The sequence below is a fragment of the Orcinus orca genome, chromosome 3 (genome assembly GCF_937001465.1).
Source record: "Orcinus orca chromosome 3, mOrcOrc1.1, whole genome shotgun sequence".
Taxonomy (NCBI): domain Eukaryota; kingdom Metazoa; phylum Chordata; class Mammalia; order Artiodactyla; family Delphinidae; genus Orcinus; species Orcinus orca.
The window spans coordinates 91,191,951-91,213,723 of NC_064561.1; the positions used below are offsets into that span (position 1 = coordinate 91,191,951).

General features: G+C 39.1%; 2 protein-coding genes across 6 annotated transcripts in view; one reads left to right on the forward strand and one right to left on the reverse strand.

Moving 5' to 3' along the window:
* Positions 1-1,675: 1,675 nt before the first annotated feature.
* Positions 1,676-3,708, reverse strand: LOC125963884 (atherin-like). 2 transcript variants are annotated; one of them, XM_049707512.1, is made up of 2 exons: positions 3,170-3,708; positions 1,676-1,927 (listed from the first exon to the last, which is right to left on the reverse strand). In XM_049707512.1, exons 1-2 carry the CDS (start codon positions 3,706-3,708, stop codon positions 1,924-1,926), a joined length of 543 nt encoding a protein of 180 aa, XP_049563469.1. In that variant the 3' UTR covers positions 1,676-1,923. The 2 variants fall into 2 exon arrangements, with proteins under 2 accessions (XP_049563469.1, XP_049563470.1); XM_049707513.1 differs by having other exon boundaries at positions 1,912-1,927; positions 3,146-3,708.
* Positions 3,601-21,773, forward strand: part of TRIM36 (tripartite motif containing 36) — a 46,106-nt gene continuing 27,933 nt past the window's right edge. For 2 of the 4 annotated variants that reach the window (XM_049707504.1, XM_004267464.3), the window contains exons 1-5: positions 3,601-3,733; positions 5,850-6,084; positions 13,374-13,699; positions 15,246-15,392; positions 19,569-19,664. In XM_049707504.1, coding sequence (XP_049563461.1) covers positions 3,707-3,733; positions 5,850-6,084; positions 13,374-13,699; positions 15,246-15,392; positions 19,569-19,664 — 831 coding nt within the window. In that variant the 5' untranslated portion in view covers positions 3,601-3,706. Of the gene's footprint in view, positions 3,734-4,987; positions 5,110-5,849; positions 6,085-9,925; positions 10,080-13,373; positions 13,700-15,245; positions 15,393-19,568; positions 19,665-21,773 lie in introns of those variants that run through there. The other 2 variants (XM_049707503.1, XM_049707505.1) reach the window with 2 other exon arrangements.

A 21,773-nucleotide genomic window follows, 5' to 3' on the forward strand; every position in this document is an offset into this window, starting at 1 on the left:
TAATGAACATTTATTGAACGTCTGTTTTACCAGACCTGAATAGTGTATGTGTGTGTGTGTTTCGGGAGTGGTGGTTGATGGCAGGTGAAGGAGGAGAAATTGACCTTTTGGACTTCATGAAGCAGATAGATTTGAGACAGCTCACACCCTTGTGATAGAAGAGCAATTACACCAAGCACAAGATATCATAATATAGGCAGGAGTATTGAAGGTCTGTAGACTGGAGGGGGTGATAGATGTGGAATAGGCTTCCTTGTGTTGAATTTTGACCCATGTTTTAAAAGAAACTACTGGAAAAGAAAGTGCTAGGATACTCCAAACTGGGGAGGGGCAGGCACCAAGGAATGGTGTATGCAGTACAAACTGGGAGAATAATGATTTAAAAAACAAAACAAAACACATCTTTCATGTCATTCCTACATAAACGCCTTCAAATGTCTACAGAGAAGAAGCATGGTAATTCTAGGCCCTCCATACTATACTAGATTCATTTTGAGTTGTTGTAAGAGGATTTGAAGACTGTCAGAGAGAGGTACGGGGAAAGGAAAGAGAAGAATTAAAAAAAAAAAAAAAAAAAAACGAAAAACCCAAACCACACAGGATTTTAAGTTGAGGAACTGGGAAGGCTCTTGGTATCTTTGATAACTGGGAGGCTGAGATGAATGGATGTTGAGAGAAAGTGATGAGATGCCCCAAAGCATGGCAGCCAAGGGGGGAGAAATGACTAGGCAAATGGGAGAGTGGTCATTTAGACTGCTGGTTTTCATATTTGCTATCTTCTTACCAATATTCCCCCTCCCCCGTTTTGCTTTTAAAAGTATATGGGTTAAATAGTTTAAATAAATATGGATTTAAAAGTTTATGGATTAAGTTACATTAAAAAGTTTCTAGAAGTAAAACATACACATATTATAAAGTGCAAATAATACAATACAATGTGGGTGGAAAGTGTCTTCCGCACCTGACTCCATCCCCTTACTTCTCCACAACACTGTTACCAAGTTTTGTGCTCCATTTCGGACTTACTTTTATTTACTTATTTGCCTATGTAAGCAATATGCCTGCCTGTCTCACCTTTTTTTTTTTTTTTCCAAAGTGGCAACATACAGAATCCATATGGTTTTATATTTGTTTTACACTATTTTAGAAATCCTTTTCATGGCATGGATGTACATTATGGATAGTTGATATTTAATTTCTATGAAGTCCCCCTGAGATCTTTGTACATGTTTTTGTGCACAATGCAAGTCTTTCAGTGGGAAACTTATTAGAAGTGGAATTGCTTAAAAGGAGAAACACTGAAATTTTTTGATAGGTTTTACAAAATTTCCCTTCAAATAAGCTGGACCAATCTACACTGTTACAAAAAAGTTTGAAAGTGTCTAGTTTCCCACATTCTTACCAAGTGTATTAACGTATTTTTTGAACTTTGAGAATCAGGTGGAAAATAACTCATTGTCATTTGATTTGCATAATGGAAGGGCTTTCAAATTTATTTTCAGCCAAGTATTGTCTATACAGTTTTTTCTTTAGTTCATGTTAATGAAACCTTCTAATCTCTTTTACTCTGTACTTTCGTTAGTTTTGGACCAAAGCACTATTCAAGTGTGCTGATGTGAGATTACAGCCAAAGGGGTATTGTTGAACCCAAAGACCAGAATTAAAGACAGAAACCGACTTATAATGCTTTTTAATGGTCGAGCCTTTTAAAATCTAAATGGGAACATGGTGTAGGACATCATATAGGTAACTAAATTACACACGCATTTTGTTATCTTCCTCAGTTCCCTTCTGATTAGGACGCTTCAGAACCTGTGGGGAGGAAGCAGCCTCAACTCCAGCATGTTCGGCCACGCAGCGGGCATTAATCTGGATCAGAATAGTCCAGTCATTACTTGGCAAGGTGTTCATCCTCTCTGCACCTCATCTGTAAATTGAGGGTATTCCATTAAAGACAATTGCTACGGTCCCTTGCTGTTCTTAATTCTGCACTGCCACAGCGTTATTTAATTGTCGGCTGGAGAAGAGGCTATTACTGCTGACAGTGCTGTGGGAAGACGGCGGAACTTGCCACAGACAGAGACTTGTCCCAAATGGGAAATAAAAGTGGGAAGCGTGTCAAAACCTAAACGGGATGCCGCGCTACAGCTCTGTGGTCCCTTCGCCCAGCTGCTTAGAGCTCCTGTTTTCTCAGTCTATACATGAGATGGAATTATTTAGCCAGCTGGGAGGGCGGTGGCGTGATCTAACAATACGGTTTCCAACAACCCCACGTTAATGTGTTTTCGGTTTGCCTTGAAAACTGGAAGAAACGCGCTTGAACCGCAGCAGGTGAACTTTATGCGGCTAGTCTCCGACCTGGAAAAACGGTGCCTGAACACAGGGCGGGCGCCCACCGCCTGGGTGCGTGGGTGCCGGAGCCGTTAAAGACCAACCAGCTGTCCCGATTTCCCCACACCCTCCGTGCCCGGGGGTGGGAACCGCGCGGCGGCGGCGGCGGCGGTGGCGGCGGCGGCGGCGGCGGCGGGACGCACACTCTAGGCGGGGCAGGGAGCTGCCGCCTCTAATTCCCGGCCAGTACCCGGGAGACGGACCTCTATGCTGCGGCTTGTCCCCGCGCCACTTGGCAAGAACGTGCCGTGCGTGGCAGCGCGGCGCCCTGCTGTGTAAAAGCAGAAGCAGAAAACGAGTGGTTGGTGACCAGTCAGGGAATGTGAAGTTCACGCTACGAATCGGGCCGGAAGAGAAGGAGGAGAGCGGGGCGGGGACAGGGACCCTCTAGGGGAAACCCCCGGCCCCGGTTGGGGCGGGGTGAGCTGGGTCTCGCCCTGGTCGCCTCCCCCGCGCGCGACTCTGTGTGCCGGGTGCGACGGCACGGGAAGGCGGCCTGGGCCAGCCCTCTCCCTGCCGCCCCGGCTAGAGTCAGGAAATGGAGCTTGTCTCTGAATGCTTAGTCCGCGCTTTAACAAAGCGCACGGAAAGAAAAATGAAGAGCAGAGGGTCGGCGCGGAGCAATGGCCAGGGCAGTAGTCCGGGGCAGCACCGCCGGACCGCTCTACCGCGGCCCGCTCCACTGCGGCCCCGCCCCACTGCGGCCCCGCCCCGGCTCGGCCCTCGGCCTCCACCGCCCCTTCCCCGCCCTCACTTCCGACCCTCCGAGACTTCCTACCCGGCAGGGGGCGAAGGTGGCGGCCCGGGCGGCAGTGAGGAGGGGCGGGGAAGGGGCAGCTGCGGTGGCTGAGCGAGCTGGAACCCCGCCGACTGCCACACCCCCGCCCACTGCTCCGCCGCTGGGCCTTCCACCCGCCCGCCCGCGGCCCCTCCTCCTTTGTGCGGTGGGCGCTGTTGCTCGGGCGACGGCGCCGCCCCGCCCCGGCCCCGCCCTCCACGGACCCCGGCCCTGGTCTCCGCGTGGCTGCCCGCCCAGCCGCAGGCCGCAGGAGCCGTCGCTGCAGCCGGCTGCGGGGCGGGATTCACGGAGCCACCGTAGGGAGCAAAGCTCGTCTCTCGGCGTCTTTGCTTTCGCCCGCCTTGACCTCCTCCTCGCCGCGTCGGTCCGCTGGTCGGGTCCGGCTGACCAGCTCGCCCTCCGGCTCCGAACCGAGGCTCCAAGGCTGCCACAGGGACCCGCTCACCAGACCCAGCCAGGGGCCGCCCGTCTGCCTGTTTGGATCCTGCCTTTGATGACACCTGGCAAAAGGCTACCATGGAGGGGGATGGTTCAGACTCGCTGGTGAGTGGGGGAGAGGGACGGCCGCCTAACGCCTCGGTGGCGGCGCGCCGGGTCCCCTGGGTCTCTCTTTCCCCTCTGCCCTGAGCCGTGAGGGACCCTCTCCCCCCGGAGGAGCGAGGGCGGGCGTGTGGTGGCCCCGCTTCCTCTTCGCCTTTCCCGCCCCGGGCAGGGTTTCGCAACCCGGGGCGCCCCCTTTCTGCCCCTCAGTGGGACGGTCGGACTCGGGGTCACCGGGGCCCGGAAGAGTGTGCCACTCCTGTGCGGTGATGGCTCACCTGAGAACCTCGGGGAGTTTGGGCGGGGCTCTTTAATGGTATTCAGATTGTAGAATTAATTCGCTTTAGGGAGTCGGGTGCCCGTCGCGGCCCGGGGCGCGTGTCCCGCGCGTGTCCCGCCTTCCTTTGTCTGGGAGCGCGGTGGCGGCGGCTCTCGAGTCCCCCTCGGACCCTCGCGGGCCGGGCCCGCAGTCACCGCGAGCAGTGGCTCCTCCCCGCCTTTGCCTGCTCGCGGGAGGCGGGCTTACTGCAGCAGCTGTCGGGGTACAAGTGTTTTTGTTTCAAGGGGTCGGATATGCAATTCTTTCCAACTTGCTAGTTTCCCGTAGAACCTCATTTATTTTGAAATAGCTTAATTGGGGGAGCCAGCACATCACATTTCTCTTAATCAGGTTGTTTCCTCTCAATGAGTGTAAAATGAGCACTAAATTTTTCTTTTGCGTAAGAATTGCTTTATATCCATCGTGATTAGCAAGCTTATGCACTGCTCTGTGTACAAGAAAAGTGGAAATGATTTTAGATCTTTCAGTGGGAAGTACACCTCTCATAAAATGGGGCGTGAGAGCCTGTTCTGAACATTCAGGACAATAATTTCCTTTTGAATCAGATGTCAAATTCTTTACGAAATGAGAGAGGATGTGAATATTCTGAATTGTTTGATGTGAATTGTGAGGTGTGGATATCCTCCAAATTTACTAAAACTGTGATGTGATGTGGGCTTTTTTTAAACATTGTGAGATGCATCAAGAAACGCTGCATCACAAGACCCATTGACAGTGATAAAGCCAGTTGGCTGAAGTGCTATTGTCAGGGATTATTAAAGCACTTGGTGTCATTTTAAGGGGAATACTCACATGCATTTTTATGTAACTAAAACAAGTGAATTAATTCAGTTTTAATTTTCTCTGTGTTTCCAGTAGTTGAAATGACTGTACAGGTTTATGAGTACTTTAAAATTCTACCATCATTAAAATTGCAGGTATGCTAAATATAGATTCATAGCACCTGAAGTTTGGGATCCGTGGGGAAAAACTACACAGGCAAAGAATGGGAAAACTGGTATGAGGTCATTAGACCTTTTTAGTTGTGATGAGTCTAAATGTTTCTCACTGAAAATATTGCAAGCCTGTAGTATCGAGAGAGCATTTATAATGGTTCCTTCTAATCCCTTATACCCTTTTAGTATTCATAAAGTGCTTTTAAGATAACTGCTTTGATATGCAGCCTGAGAAACTCTTACCTACATTACAGTTGCAGCATGTGGAAAATGGTCACATTTAATGTAGAAAGTTGCAGATAATTCAGCTTGTAAATAGATTTCAAGTAGAGTTCCATGAACATAATGGCTAACCCAGTTTTTACCAGCTCTTGTTACTTGCCAGTTACAGAGCTAATGTGCTAAATAGGAATAATCCTATTCTTAGTGCTATATACTTAATTTTTATTGAAGTAATCTACTTTCAGGATTTCATTGAAGTCCTAAATCAGTTAATTAATAATGATTTAATAACTTAATAATTGTTGATGAAATATTATGGTCCCCTAATACTTTATGCTAATTTTTCTCATACTTCAGGTTTTCTCTTTTTTTTTTTCTTTAACCATTTCATGCCCCTTCACCTCTAGGCAATGGATAATGAGGGGGACATAATTAATGGTATAGACTTTCATAACCAAAATGAAACATCAGACTTTAAAAAAATCTGTTTAATTCTTTTTTGAAAGGTTAACACATGTACTTATACAAGAGGTATAAGCATGTTAATTTACACTAAATGTATTTACACTAAATGTATTTACACTAAAAGCCTTTGATTCTGATTTCTTTTTCTCAACTTAAGGTTACCATTAAGAATATTGAAAGAGAGCTCATTTGCCCGGCATGCAAGGAGCTGTTTACCCACCCGTTGATTCTCCCTTGTCAACATAGTATCTGTCATAAATGTGTAAAAGAACTCTTACTGATGCTTGATGATTCATTCAATGACGTGGGATCAGACAACTCCAATCAGAGCAGTCCTCGACTTCGGCTTCCCTCCCCTAGCATGGATAAAATTGACAGAATTAGCAGACCAGGTATGTGGTAGAACCTGGGGTGGTGGAGTTTGGTTATATGTTCAGTGATAATTGTGGAAGGGAAATTATTTTCGTTGTTTTGGGGGTTAATCATTCCAGGTGAATAAATTAAAACTATAGTTAGAAAAGAATCCCTCTCTCTTTTAAAATGAACTTTTAAAACGTCAAAATGAACTTTTATTGTCTTTTGGTATGCATTTAAAATGGATATTGGATATTGAACACGAATTTTGTATTGAACCCATTATTAACTGTGTCTGTATTTTAGGGGGTGTTCTGACCCTGTGAAGTCCTTTATATGAGGAATGAAATAATGGACCACTGAAGTACTTACTAGGGAACCATCTATGTGTGGTAATAGGTAAATAAATATGCAGAATTAAGGGATGAGACTACATAATGCCCAGTTCTAGAAGACTTTTTAGAGGAATGTTATTTGGTATCATTTTATTCCATTTTATTCTTCAGCCATTTTTTAATCCAAATTTTAAAGTAAGGATTTTGAACATCAGCTAAACAGTAGTGGAATTCTGTAGTAGTGTGTAGAAGTAGATCTAATTAGATGTATAGCACATGTACTATACCATTATTTATTTTTAAAAATAAATTTATTTATTTTTAAAAATTATTTATTTTTAAAAATAAAGTTATTTATTTTTGGCTGCGTTAGGTCTTCATTGCTGCGTGTGGGCTTTCTCTAGTTGCGGTGAGCGGGGGCTACTCTTCATTACAGTGCATGAGCTTCTCATTGCGGTGGCTTCTCATTGTGGAGCTTGGGCTCTAGGCGCACGGACTTCAGTAGTTATGGTGCGCAAGCTCAGTAGTTGTGGCGCATGGGCTTAGTTGCTTCTGTGGCATGTGAGATCTTCCCAGACCAGGGCTTGAACCTGTGTCCCCTGCATTGGCAGGCGGATTCTTAACTACTGCGGCGCCAGGGAAGTCCTATACCATTATTATATAGCCGGTGTTTAAATTTTTTCCTATAGGGGTGGTGTTTCTTTCTTCTGAACATCTATTGCAGGATTAATGTAGATCAAAATTAATTTAAAATCATTGGGAACAGGGCCACTGGGAAGTTAAGGGCCAAAATCGGCAGTAAGGGTCAAGGGGAGGTAGAGGTTTGGGTAGAAATACCACAGCATCATGTTCAGCACTTCCTTCCTATGGAGGAGAGTCCTCGAGCGGCCATGAGCACCAGACTTCAGGGCTTCAGCTCTGCCCAGTTTGGGCTTTGAGGTTTTCAGTTTAATCCTTTTGTCTACTCTGTCCATTTCTCCCTCTTTAGTATAGGAGTAACTTTTTAATATTGTAAAAAAAACCCCTTTTTTTAAAATCAGAAAAGAATCTTTTTCTCCTCATTTGCATGTTAGAGAATGCCATCTTTTTTGGTCCATGCTGTGATATGGAGTCTCCTTGGGCAATATTTGTGTCTATGTGCTCCATCAGAGAGTGTATAAGAGGAGATTTGTTCTAAGAGTGGTATTATGATATTTTAAAAACATGAATTTTTTTAAAATGGTAATCACCAATTCCTTGGAGGATATTTTACACACATAAAAATTATACGTATATACAAAAAAGGGAGCATTAGGTAACGATGGGAGTGCAGGATGTATGAGGTTGGAGAGGGTTATGCTCTTTGTGAAGTCATCACTTTTATGTTTTCGTCCCTGTTAGGAAACTGGCATACTGAGGAGGGGAGGAAAGACAGTGATAGCTTAAAATCATTCTATCAGATAAAAATTCATATTCTGTTGCTAGATCCTCATTGGATAATTAGGGACCCTGGCTTGATTGACCAAGAAGATTCACTTTTTGTATATTAATATTCAACACAGACCATGAAATAAAATTGTAGTTAAATACTAGTATTTCTACTGATCATTAGATTGAGCTCACATGTGTATTTCATGAAATTCTGTGTTTTATATAGGCTTTGAATCTTAAGATTTGGTTTTTATGTGATCGATATAAAGTATGAATGAAATATAGATGAAAAATAGTTAACTGTTTCTGTTTTCAGGAACTTAACTAGCACAGTAGTTGGTAGATGTTTAATAAATATGTGTTGAGTGGATGTTGAATGACAAACGTTTGCTATAAGATTTGTACAGAGCATGCCATGATGGCTTATATTTATTGATGATGGCATTTTTCCAGAACAAGAGATCAAAACTAGATTTACCGAGATGTTCCTCCCTCTTCTTTAGGAAGAGCCCTGTTAAGCTGTATTATGTCCTCATGGGGGGCAAGTTAGAAAGCTTCTCTGTGGAGATCAATTATAGGAAATAAGAATATTTGGTGAAGGGATGACTGCAGAATATGATGGCTGCCTTGTGGAAGAGTAGTAGTACTCTGGGTATATTCACAGCAAAAATTCCAGATCTGTCCAGTACACTAGCCACAGGTGGCTGTTGAGTGCTTGAGACACATTAGTCTGAATTGAGATATGCACTTGTACCTCTTAGAGTGAAAAAACGAATATAACATACCTCTAATAATTTTATATTACATTTTGAAATGAGAGTTTTTGGATATATTGGGTTAAATATGTATTACTAAAATTAATTTCACTTGTTTATTTTTACTTTTTTGTGGCTACTGGAAAATGTAAAATGACATATGTGGCTTACACTTTCACACATATTCCTTTCAAATAGCATTGCATGGGTCATTTGACAGATTTTAAAATAAAAGCATGCCTTTGAAAGGAGAGTAAGATTTGTGTGTATAACACTAGCATGTTAAATTGTGTAAAAATAAAAGAGCTATATAAGTGTTCATTTTTGGTCATATATATGCAAGCTTTTCTCCCATTCTGTATTACCTGTTGTCATTAAGATACAATCATTGGTAGTAATTTTATTTACTGTGTTGATTTAGATCACTTAAAAAAACCAGAAAAGAGATGCTTGATTTTTACTTTATATATTCAACAGTTTTCAGAAGTGTGATTGTTTAAAAATACAAATCTATAGGATAAAGTATAGGTCTCTTAAGTGATGCACCAACAGTGATTAATTCTGAACCGTGATAGGATAAGCTTGATGACTGTTTTACATTGGTGGCTTTATATAAATACCATGCGTACCAGGAAAGACATTTTTTTTTTTTACTGTTAATTCAGTAATTGTATTATGTGTAGGACACAGTTACTGCTTTATCTTTTGTTAACATGTTGTGAATCTTCTCTTTGAAATTAAATTCTAAATCCAGCTTTCTGTTCATTGTTCACAGCATCACAACGGAGATCTTTGGGGTGGAGAGGTAGAAAATGCTTTATTGCTTGTATGGCCGCAGGCAGTATAGTGTTAGATTTAAATTAAATAACTTTATATAGATAAAGTTTTTTTTAAAATAAATATCAGTGGTCAAGTCTTCAAAATCATGTAGAAAGTGAACAAATTTGGCTGACATGACTTAAAGGTCAACAGGACTAAAATTCCAAACAATTTCTGATGTTTTTAAATGGAGCTCTGATTATTAGTGCTTGCATTTTGCCATGTATACACACACACACAGACACACACACACACACATATCCATTATGGGATATTTTTAAAGAAAATGACATCCCTTGTTTTTTTTAAATGTTACCTTAAAAATGCTTTACATTTACTTAGTGGAACAAAGCTTACGTTGACAGCCATATTACCCTTCGGGAGGTTAAATAAGCCAGTACTTTCTTCTGTATTTAAAAATTTGCTTAAAGGTATTGATAATTTTTGTAGTTAATACCATAATCTTTGCTTGTTTATGCGTATGGTGTATTTTTTGTTTTTATTTTAAGGTATTTGGGTTCAGAGTTTTAACACTCAGGTCTCAGTTGTGGGTAAATAACGTACATTGCTTTTGTGTGAAAGGTGGGCCAACCCATTTTATTAAAATAATTTTTTTTTTTTACTCCAGTTGACCTTTAAAGTAAAATTGGCTACTTTTTTTCAGGAATGCTGGTGATACCTTAAATTTTAGTGGAGAAAATAAACACCTGAAATGTATCCCTTTTCTGGTTTCCTCACCTGCTTCTACATGCCTCGATTTTAAAATCGTACAGCCACTTCTAGAAGCCACGTGTAATCCATTCTCTTACAGGCTTTAGTGAGTCCCTGAGAATTTTAAGTGTTGAAAGTTAATAATTAGGAGGAAAGATAGGAACAGTTTGCTTAAAAAATTACCTTGTTACCTACTTTTGCTTCAGAGGGTAGTCGAGAAAAAGTTTTTGCAGTTTGAAAATGCTAATACTCAAAGGGTAAATGTAACTCATAGGCATCAGATGGTCAGAATGTGGAAGCATTAAGGTGGAAGCATAAGGCATCAGTCCAATGCACAACACCAGGAAGCCCAACGTGAGTTTCCAGCATGAGGAGAAATAGTCTACTTAACGTGTCCAGGTGTTAACAGTGGGGAAGTTGTTTGCAGCCAGGATATGGGAGAAGATGCAGCTGGCACAGGTTTGGAACCTGTTATGAATTGACTCTCTTTGTTTTGAAATACTTTATTATTCTCTTTGATCATTTAAACGGTAAAACATATGATGGAAAGCTGACTTTTTTGGGGGGGATTTGCTATAAACGAGTTTGAAATTTTTATTGTGTCTTCATTTTATAATTGTGTCGTGGTTTATGCTTAACTAGTTTAATCTGTCGTTGAAGTTAAAGGTATGGGGTAAAGAATTGATTCTGTGAGGTGGCAGTGTTCAGATAATTAGCAAATATTATTGACCCCGCAAATGGAGTTTGACATAGAAAATTGCATTGTTTGGCCTATATTGCTTCTTTACCTTTCTAAGACATCATTACTTTTTTTCCCCATTATATCATGCTACTGGGTAGTACTGTCCCATAGACCTTTCTATAATTATAGAAATGTTTGACCATGCACCATACAAGATGGTAGCCACTAGCCATATGTGGCTCTTGAGAATTTTAAATGTGGGTACTACAACTAAGGAAATGAATTTTAAATTAAATTTTAATTAAATTTAAATAGCCACATTTGGCTAATGTTTACTATATTAGCAGAGTTATAGAGAAGTGTTGATTCTGTTATGTTTTTTTCTTAGTTCTACCATCTTGATTTTTTTCCATCAGGCTCACTTCCCAGAATATCCTTAGATCTGTCCTGTTTTCTTTATTGCCCTGAATATATATTCTATTGATTGTTTTTATGAAAACAATGGTAGAAGTTAAGACAGATGAAATAAAAGTTCTTTAGCAGATATATTGATTTAATATTTTTTCTGATATAAGAAGTTCAGTGTGATGCTTTATACCTTGTTTTTTTTATTATAAAAACAAAAGAGGTTTACAGAAAAGGGATAAAACTTTTTTTCTAAAATTTCTGAACATGAGGCCAAAATCTGGGTGTCACCAGTGTATGTGTTAAAGCGTGATTTTACTGGCATAATTTACTTTTGTTTTTCCCCATTACATAATTGATCACAATCTTCTATTCATAAAACCAATAATTCATTTTTTTAAAAACATTGACTGTTGAGATTAGGTATCCATTTTAATTTATATCACCTAGTTCATGTGTGGAAGCATGCAATTAAATATGAATTTCCATTTGTTTAAACTTGACCACTGTACTATATCACTTCCAGAATTATTTGGCTTGTTTTTTCACTAAACAAAATTTTCATTGGCATGTGTTTTAAAAGTAGCTCTGCTGCTTATTTTATTATGTGCCTGCTGTGGTGTGAAATATCTTGTACTGTATTGCATGTTTTTAGAATTATTACAAGAGTATATTTTATGTCGGATTTTCAAATTTTTATGGGGCAGATTTTTTTGTATGCTTTTTTGGGTATGTTTTAAAATGTGAAGGTTAAAAATATCTTTAAATATTTTGAAAATATTTAAAATTTAAAATAGTGTAGCTGCATGTTTGTTGCATAAGTAGCTTTGGGGGCCTAATGCCATTTTGCATGGTGTAAAGTCACTTCAAATGAATAATATCGTGGGCTGATCACTAAATTTTACCTGTAGTGATTTATGTAGTGATATGCCAGATATCTTTTAAGACAGTCTTCAGTGATGATAGTAATGTTGCCAAGGCAATATTAATATAGCTGTTTAAAGACCTTTTCTAAATGTCATATACTAAGTTTAACCATTCACTTTTGGTACTGGTTACATAGTAGTATGAAAGAAGGCTGTAGGTTAAAAACTTTGTGTTTATATTTAGGAAGTTATTTTGCAGGCAACCAAGGCTACATACTCAAATTTATACAGAAGAGGAGGGAACATGATAGGCATACACCTGTGTTAAACAGACTACCCCAGATTCTTGTGAACCTGTGGGTAAGGGCCGTCATGCCTTGGTTTCTTGATTTGTTAAAATCAGGATAATACTGAAGAAGAGTGTGATGTTTAAGGTCATTCATTGTATTATTTATATATTGTAAAGTTATCTGTAATTTTTTTGGTGTATCTTCTGGCTTACTGAATTAAATAATCTTAATGATTCTTTTTTTCAGGTCATAAGAAGATATTAAATGGTTGGTTCCTCTTAAAGTCACTAGATTCTAGATTTGTGAATGAGCTTTTTACTCTTTTATAGATTGCACTCAATTAACTAATGATTTTGCCTACTGAATTTTCTAGATAAAACAATACTACAGTGGGATACCCTCTCTTGCGGTGGTTCTTAACAGTTTTGTGGTCACATATTCTTTTGAGACTCTGATAAAAGCTATGGGTTATTTAACCAGAAAATATGTATGGATACATGCATGCGAAATTTTGCATATAATTTCAAATAGTTTACCAAACTATTTGACTCTTCCTGGAGTCAATCCATGGACCCTGGCTGGGTTAAGGACTCTTGCTCTTTTATGTATAAACTCAGTTCCTATCAATGAGCCAAGGCTGTGTTCATTTAAATGCAAGCCAAATTCCTTTGGGAATGATATATGAAATTAACTATAAACATTAATTGTATAATTTCAAAAGATCTTGACCCTGTGTAGTATTGTATTATATGTTTTGTCCACATATCTGTTTGATTTAATATGGTTTTTATATGGGATTTATTACAGAATAATTTCATTCCTTTTTGATTTGATCACTGTTTAATAACTTGGGCTTATCTTTTGTATGCCAAGGAAAAACCATTTTAAAAAAAGCATTTTCAGTACATAAATTGATTTATATGGAGCCACTTTGAGTATTATGTTTTTGCAATATGTTTGTAGTTATGTATCTTTCCAAAACATGACTCCTTAGTTTTCATTCTATCCATTTTCCTACTGATGTAACTAAACAAGGACTTAACTAATTACACAGGCTGGAAGCGCAATTCATTGACCCCTAGGACAACTACTTTTCCGTGTCCTGGCTGTGAGCATGATGTGGATCTTGGAGAACGGGGAATCAACGGTCTGTTTCGAAATTTCACTTTGGAAACTATTGTTGAAAGATATCGTCAGGCAGCCAGGGCAGCCACAGCCATTATGTGTGACCTTTGTAAACCACCACCTCAAGAATCCACAAAAAGTTGCATGGACTGTAGTGCAAGCTACTGCAATGAATGCTTCAAAATTTATCATCCTTGGGGTACTGTAAAAGCACAGCATGAATATGTGGGCCCAACTACGAATTTTAGACCCAAGGTAAATGAAGTTTCTATTAAGTTAGAGTATTAAACTTAATATGATAAGATAAATTGTAACAAGTCTAGAACCTGACAGTAAGAAGGGAAATAACTTTAAAAGCTGGAACAAGAAATTAAGGCCTAGTAGTTGGAGTTATTTAGTATGTTGCTGAACGTCCCCAGAGCTTAGAAGGCAATATTATGGTTCACTCTATTACAATACAGTGTGATACAATACAATATATGAATGTTTGTAATGATAACTGAGTAAGAGAGGAAAGGTGATGTCAGATATACTGTCTAAGATTGAAATGGTTAAAGTTAAAAAGCTTTTGTGCTTTAATATGATAAATCCATAATTGTCTAAAAGATGTGATTGGGAAACATTCTGACATTTTTAGTTACCTAAAATTGTATTATGAATAAATAAGAGTAACTACAGCCTAATAGTTTGAAGCTTATGATATAATGGTTATATAGTATTTAAAGTGGAATTTGCATTTCTTAAATATTCTGGGTAATTTCTATAGTAACGTACAGAAAAACTTTATGAATGAAGTTATAGATGAAACAAAATAGTGAATAGTGTAATTCACTATAGTCAAATTCTAAAAAGGTGTCTCATCCTATAGAATATTTGCCTTATAACTTTGAGTTCTTGCATTCCTTGCAGAAAGCCTGACTTTATATTCTATTTTAAATGTAATGGCTTTGAGAATGTAGGAACCTGGGCATGCTTAGAAATTTGAAATCTTTTCCAGTTTTTCTCCTGGAGCTACACATTGGTATTAGGACTTTTTATAATGGAATTAAAAAAAATTTTCTCTAAGTTATCAGACCAGTTGTAGTTGTTTAAAATCTAATCTTTTGGAATAATGGACAGCTTTTTGATTTCCATTAACACACTAGTTTAAAAGAATCCTCCTTCTTTTCCAAATGAAAACAGCTACATTATGTAAAAATTCAGTGTAACTATGATGATAGTTTACAGAGTAAACAAAAAGGTAGAAACTTAAATCAGGAGAACACAGTTCTAAATTTGGTCAGTGTGTGTGCAATCAATATGTAAAAGCAAACATCTGGAAGCTTATAAAGTGTTCCAAGACTCTCTTAGTAACAGATTTCTTGTGAGGATAATGAGGCTATGGGTCCTCATAAGTTATTTGTTATGATACCTTAAAAAATATTGATCATGATCATTAAGAATTTACCTAGTCATTATGATCAGAGGACCTTTCTAGCTTGTTTAAGCATTTCACTTAAGTCTTATAGGAAGTAAATTTTTACCTTCTTATCAGCAGGTTTAGAGGAAATAACACTTACATAATTAATTGACCGTTTGAACCCTCAAATTGAAAAACAGTAATTCTAATGTAGAGAATTCTCATATAATGTACCAAATGCTTTTATTTCTTTTTACACTTTCATTACTTTAAATGGCTTTATTTAGTGATTTCATAAAGCAAATCTTTGTGTTTTGGGACTTTACCCAATTACTTGAAATCTTTTGAGTGCCATGTAAGCTATGAAGACCCTTAATCCCACTTTTATTCTTTATTCAATAGATTTTAATGTGCCCAGAACATGAAACGGAGAGAATAAACATGTACTGTGAATTATGTAAGAGGCCAGTTTGTCATCTCTGTAAGTTGGGTGGTAATCATTCCAACCACCGTGTAACCACTATGAGCAGTGCCTACAAAACCTTAAAGGTAGAACTTATTTTTGGAACTAAATTTTGATCCTTTATAACTTTAGACCTTTAACTTTTTCTGTATAAAATCATACTGTGCATATTGTGTGGTCTGTTTTACTGAAATGAGTTAATAATCTAAAGTGTTACTTAATGATCTATTAATATTAGGTTGTTAGTATTTCTGACCAGGCAGCTCTTTGTCCTACTGATATCTAGTTCTGAGGAAAGAAAGGGATGAAGGACACTTCATTATGATCCATCCCTACATGAGCCCAATGCCACGACATTGAGTGTGGTTACGGGAGTGACACACTTTGAAGGGTAGTAGCTGTTTTAAGACACTTGATTCTTATTGCTGCCAATAGAATTAGTATAAGCATTTTTGTTTATTCTGGTGGGTTCCAGCTAAAACTGAGTTATTTACTGTCTGTTAACCTTATACACGGCCTTTTTTTTTTTTTCGGTACGCGGGCCTCTCACTGTTGTGGCCTTTTCTGTTGCGGAGCACAGGCCCCGGATGCGCAGGCTCAGCGGCCATGGCTCACGGGCCCAGCCGCTCCGCGGCATGTGGGATCTTCCCGGACCGGGGCACGAACCCGTGTCCCCTGAATCAGCAGGCAGACTCTCAACCACTGCGCCACCAGGGAAGCCCACATGGCCCTTTTAAAACTTTTAAATTTGATAATCTACAGCCAAGTAGGCAGTGGTATAGTGCTATTTTTTTGTTTCATTCTTTTTTCCTTTTTAAAAGGGAATCAATTCATTTATAAATCTACTACCCATTTAAATTTTTGATTCCTTTAACAATATGTGTATGCATTTTTTGACCTGTATCTATTTTGCATCTATACATACAGTTTCATATTTTGTATTTTGTATGTCTGACATGCTCAGTCCTCCCTCTACATTCAACACATGGGTTACAGTATTGTTGTTTTATTGTCCGTCCTCATTTACTAATTCTGTTATCTGTGTCATTACTAGGTCAATTTTGACTGATTTTTCTTATCATTATGAGTTGTATTCCCCTCCTCCTTTGCAAGCCTGGCAACTTTTGATTGGCTGCCAGGTATTGTAAAGCTCACCTTGTTGGGCACTGGATATTTTTATATTCCTAAAGATATTCTTGAGTTTTCTTCTGTTGTGTGATGAAGTTACTTGGGAACAATTTGTTCCTTTTTGGTCTTGCTGTTAAGCTTTGTTAGGACAGAGCAGCATTTTGTTCTAGGACTAATTTTATGTGATTATTGAAGTAAAGCTATTTGTTTACTCTTCCCAATGCCCTATGAATTTTGAGGTTTTTTTTTTTTTTTTAGTCTGGCTTGTGGGGAACAGGCACTATTTCCGGCATGTGTGAGCTCTGAAATTCTTCCTTCTAATTCTTTTGGGTGATACTTGCCCTGGCCTGTGGCAATTTCCTCACACATAAAAATTGATCAAAGCTCATATGAATAAGCAAGGGGGCTGCTTGGTAAATCTCTGGAGTTCTTTCTCTTTATGGCCACCTCTTCTTAGGTGTTATGTTTTATAAACTCTGGCCTCCCCAGACTCCCAGCTTCATCACCTCATCTCACGGGAGATCCTGGGCCCCATTTGAGTTCTCTGCACCAGGCCTGGGAAGCCTTCTCTTGACAATAAGCTGAGAGCAATCATAGGCTCATCTTGTTTCCCATCCCTCAGGGACACTGTTTTTTGTTTCTTGATGTCCAGTGTCTTGAGAGCTGTTTCATTTATTCTGTTAGGATTTTTTAGTTGTTTCAAGTGGGTGAGTAAATCCAGTCTTTGTTTCCCTGTTGTGCCTCACAGTGGCAATAACACTGTTTGCTAATTTTAACTTTGACACCTTTTTTGTTTGTTTCTTATTGGTTGGATATTATATAAGTTGTCCAAATTTTTTTTTTTCTGTTACTTGGAATCAATATTTGACAATAGCATACACTTAAGTTACCCTTTGCCTTGTTAATTTCTCCCATTTATGTTTCACACTTTTAAAACTGAGACTCCATAATGGATTTTTCAATTTATTCACTTTTTAGTAAGAGTAAAATCATTCAGTTTTGCTGAAAGTAGTAAACAGATCTCCCTAGATCTTCCTTTTTACTTGTTTTAGATTTTAAGCTGGAGGCCTTCATGATGTAGGTGACATAGGTAGGTTTATAATATCATTTTCATTTTTACTCACTTGAGTGTTGCAGGAAGAGAGCTCAAACTCTGCTGGGTGTTAGAATCACCTGGAACACTTGGTGAAACTATGGAAGCCAGGCCTGTACTACTTTAATGACCTTGGGCCTCTGTGTTCTTCATGGACTCTCAGGAGACTGATGCACACCAGCATTTGAGAACCACTGCTCTAGAGGAAGCTTTGAGCAACTTTGGGGTCCTTGGGAATTTAGCCTCTGATCAGTTCCTAGAGAACTGGGGTCCTAATAACACTAAAGGATTTAAACCTGCTTCTCACGTTAGATGAACTTCTTGGATAAAACGCCTAGTATCAGTGTCCGGTGCATATACTTTTTTGAGGATTATGAATAAATGGACCACTGATTCTTGGTTAAGACAGATCTAGTCTTAACACAGACTGCCTAAGTTTAAGGGGACTGAGAAGACTGGAGCCATCTCAGATAAAGGCTGTGGTTGGCCAGAGACTTGGTCTAAGCATCACAGCTCACTGGAACCACTTAGACCTTGGATGGTGTTTCTGAATTCTGTCCTCTATTCTTCTCTAGCCTATTTAGCACTGTTAACTTAAGCTGTTTCAGAACTAAGCCCTACTTCAGTTTAAATTGCCAAATTCCTTTCTTTGCTACTATAGCTAAAAAGAGTGCCAGCACTCATACCCCGTAGGTCTGGTCCTAACATGGGCCTGACAGCGGTGGTATTGGAGGAACTATCATCTTCCTTGCAGCTTGGTGCTGAGGAAGCACCTCTCAGCCTGTGACATCATGGTTAATGTGTGGTGAGGAGTTTTCTAGTTCAGCTATTGACTATGTGATATTTGTACTCAGTGAGCTTTGGTTTCCTTATCTGTAAAACGCTGGATTAAAATGCAGGATTTTAATGTCTCTTCCTATCCTTAACATCCTATGATTTCCTTCTTGGTCCCATCCTGCCTTGAGTTCTCAGAAATCTTGTTCCTCTGCCTAACAGGTCTTTCCTCTGTCCCTCCAGTGAGCCATCAAGGAAACTCGCTGGGTCTGATTGCTGGGTGTCCCAAAGAGTTAAAGATGGGCCATGCTGGAGACCTGTCACTTTCATTTCTGCATACGTTCTCTTACCCTGTAACATGGTCTAAGTAAAAAAAGAGGACGATGATATAAGAAGGAGACTCACTTCTACAATTCCTAGGAGCTTTGCCCCTCTTCTTCCTAACTCTTTTCAACCCTTAGTCCAGTTGTGAGCAAGAAATGTTCAGATCCTCCTGTCAGGGCTACAGCATGGGAGGTGTTTTCTGGGTGTTCTTATTCTCACTTAGTCTCAGGATACATTGTCTCTTACTGCTTTGTACCCTGTGGTGTTTCAGGGTATTATTGTTTGTTTTTAAATGTATTTCAGGTATATTAATGTTTTCTGGGCCACACTAGTGATCTCACCAAAATCTATGACATTATCTCTATGGTAAACTATACCAGTTTCAAAATGACTACTTTATGAACAAACTATTCAATAAGCTCTTGAAGTTACCATTTTTATAAATCTGTGTTTTCATTATTGTGTATTGTGTAATTGTTTAGTGAACGTCTAGGCTGGGATGGACTCTGAAGATTATTTTGGAAGGGTCTTTGTTGTTTTTCCTGTTGTGTGTGGGGTGTGTGTGTGTGAGAGTGAATTATAAAATCTGGTGGAAGACAACACTATTTGGATTGCTGCCCTTCCATCTACTTAGAAGCCTTGGGAGGAAGCATTCTGGGAGTGATGATGAGACAACAAAAATATGCTATTTGTGTATTCAGGAGTTTTTACTAATCTGAGCATCACTACCTTGTTCTTTTTTCTAACTGCTTCTAATCCCTCATGTATCTTTAGGCCTGTGTGCTCAACGCCAGTGACTGTTTACGCTGGGTTAATAACGATAATAACCATTGTTGATTTTACTGTCTGTTCATCATAGGCTAGAGAAGAGGATACTGTGTTAAAAGAAATTCTGGAAGGCCTTTGTTACACTTCTATTTCTGTTTCTAATATATTCCAATAGGAAAAGCTTTCAAAAGATATTGATTACCTTATTGGCAAGGAGAGCCAGGTGAAGAGTCAGATTTCTGAACTGAACTTGTTAATGAAAGAAACGGAGGTAAGTGATAAGCTGGTTTGCATATTTTTCACTTATTCATTTAGATATTCATTTATTCGTTCATAAAATCCAGAGGGTATTATTTGAGCTGGGAGTACAAAGTTGTGTTAGATCTCACTCCTGCTTTTCTGGGACTAAGAAAACAAATGTAAAATATAATGCTATGTGATCGGTGCTGATAGAGGTTGTGATTAAATGATATTTGAACACAGAGGAAAGAATGACTAATTCTTTATGTGGCAGTTAACGAGTTCTCCAAAGTAGCAATATAAGGAAAATGATAGCTTTTATGATTATCTGTATCTTATAAAACTAACAGATTGCATTTGAAAAATATACTATATGTCAATAAGACCAGGTTTATTTAAGTTTCCAGATACTCCGAAATATATTCCTGTCACATATGTTCACCAAAAGACATGTATTAAGATGTTCTTAGCTGCATTATTTGTGATAGCCACAAAACGGAAAGTACTCAAATGTTCATTAACAGTGGAATATAAATAGCAGTGAAGGATGAATATCTACAACTATGTGCAACAATGTAGATAAGTCTGGCACTAATATTGAAAGGAAGATGCCAAATACAAAGGAGTACATGCTGGGTGATTCCAAGACAGGTGAAACAAGACTGTGTTGTTCAGGATAGGAGTTACTGAAGAGAGAGAGGATTAGTGCCTGGAAAAGTTATAAGGGTGGCTTCTGGGATACTGGTAATATTGTTCAATCTGGATGCTGGTTACATGGGTGTGGTTGCAAAGCCTCACTGATCCTTACACTTATATGTACATTTTCCTCTTTGCATATTATACTTCAATAAAAAATTTTAAAAACTGATAGCACTTTAAAAATATAGTAAGAGAGGATAGGACTGGGTTATTTTAAAATTCCTAATAGTCTTCACTGATTTTGATCCCTATTTCTTTTCTCTATTTGAAATAAACTGAAGAGCCATTACCCTTGATCACTTTATGTTTTGTAATTAAATATAAAAATACTCTGGCTAGTAGGAGACTGTCATTTCTTACAAATTTTTTTCAAAAATGGGTAAAAATCATTGAAAAATTATGTGAATTAGCACCATATTACCAGTAAATTTTTTTTTGAATTTTATTTTATTTATTTTTTTATAGAGCAGGTTCTTATTAGTCATCCATTTTATACACATCAGTGTATACATGTCAATCGCAATCTCCCAATTCATCACACCACCACCCCCACCCACAGCTGCTTTCCCCTCTTGGTGTCCATACGTTTGTTCTCTACATCTGTGTCTCAATTTCTGCCCTGCAAACTGGTTCATCTGTACCATTTTTCTAGGTTCCACATATATGTGTTAATATGTGATATTTGTTGTTCTGACTTACTTCACTCTGTATGACAGTCTCTAGATTCATCCACGTCTCTACAAATGACCCAATTTTGTTCCTTTTCGTGGCTGAGTAATATTCCACTGTATATATGTACCACATCTTCTTTATCCATTCGTCTGTCGATGGGCATTTAGGTTGCTTCCATGACCTGGCTATTGTAAATGGTGCTGCACTGAACATTGGGGTGCATGTGTCTTTTTTTTCTTTTTTTTTTGCAGTACGCGGGCCTCTCACTGTTGTGGCCTCTCCTGTTGCGGAGCACAGGCTCCGGATGCGCAGGCTCAGCGGCCATGGCTCACGGGCCCAGCCGCTCCACGGCATGTGGGATCTTCCTGAACGGGGCACAAACCCCTGTCCCCTGCATCGGCAGGCGGATGCTCAACCACTGCGCCACCAGGGAAGCCCACATGTGTCTTTTTGAATTACAGTTTTCTCTGGGTATATGCCCAGTAGTGGGATTGCTGGGTCATATGGTAATTCTATTTTTAGTTTTTTAAGGAACCTCCATAATGTTCTCCATAGTGTCTGTATCAATTTACATTCCCACCAAAAGTGCAAGAGAGTTCCCTTTTCTCCACACCCTCTCTAGCATTTGTTGTTTGTAGATTTTCTGATGATACCCATTCTAACTGGTGTGAGGTGATACCTCATTGTAGTTTTGATTTGCATTTCTCTAATAATTAGTGATGTTGAGCAGCTTTTCATGTGTCTCTTGGCCATCTTTCCATCTTCTATG

Bases quoted from the DNA above. Each gene is read 5' to 3' on its own strand.
- LOC125963884 (XM_049707512.1), bottom strand. From the start codon at position 3,708: ATGGTAGCCTTTTGCCAGGTGTCATCAAAGGCAGGATCCAAACAGGCA.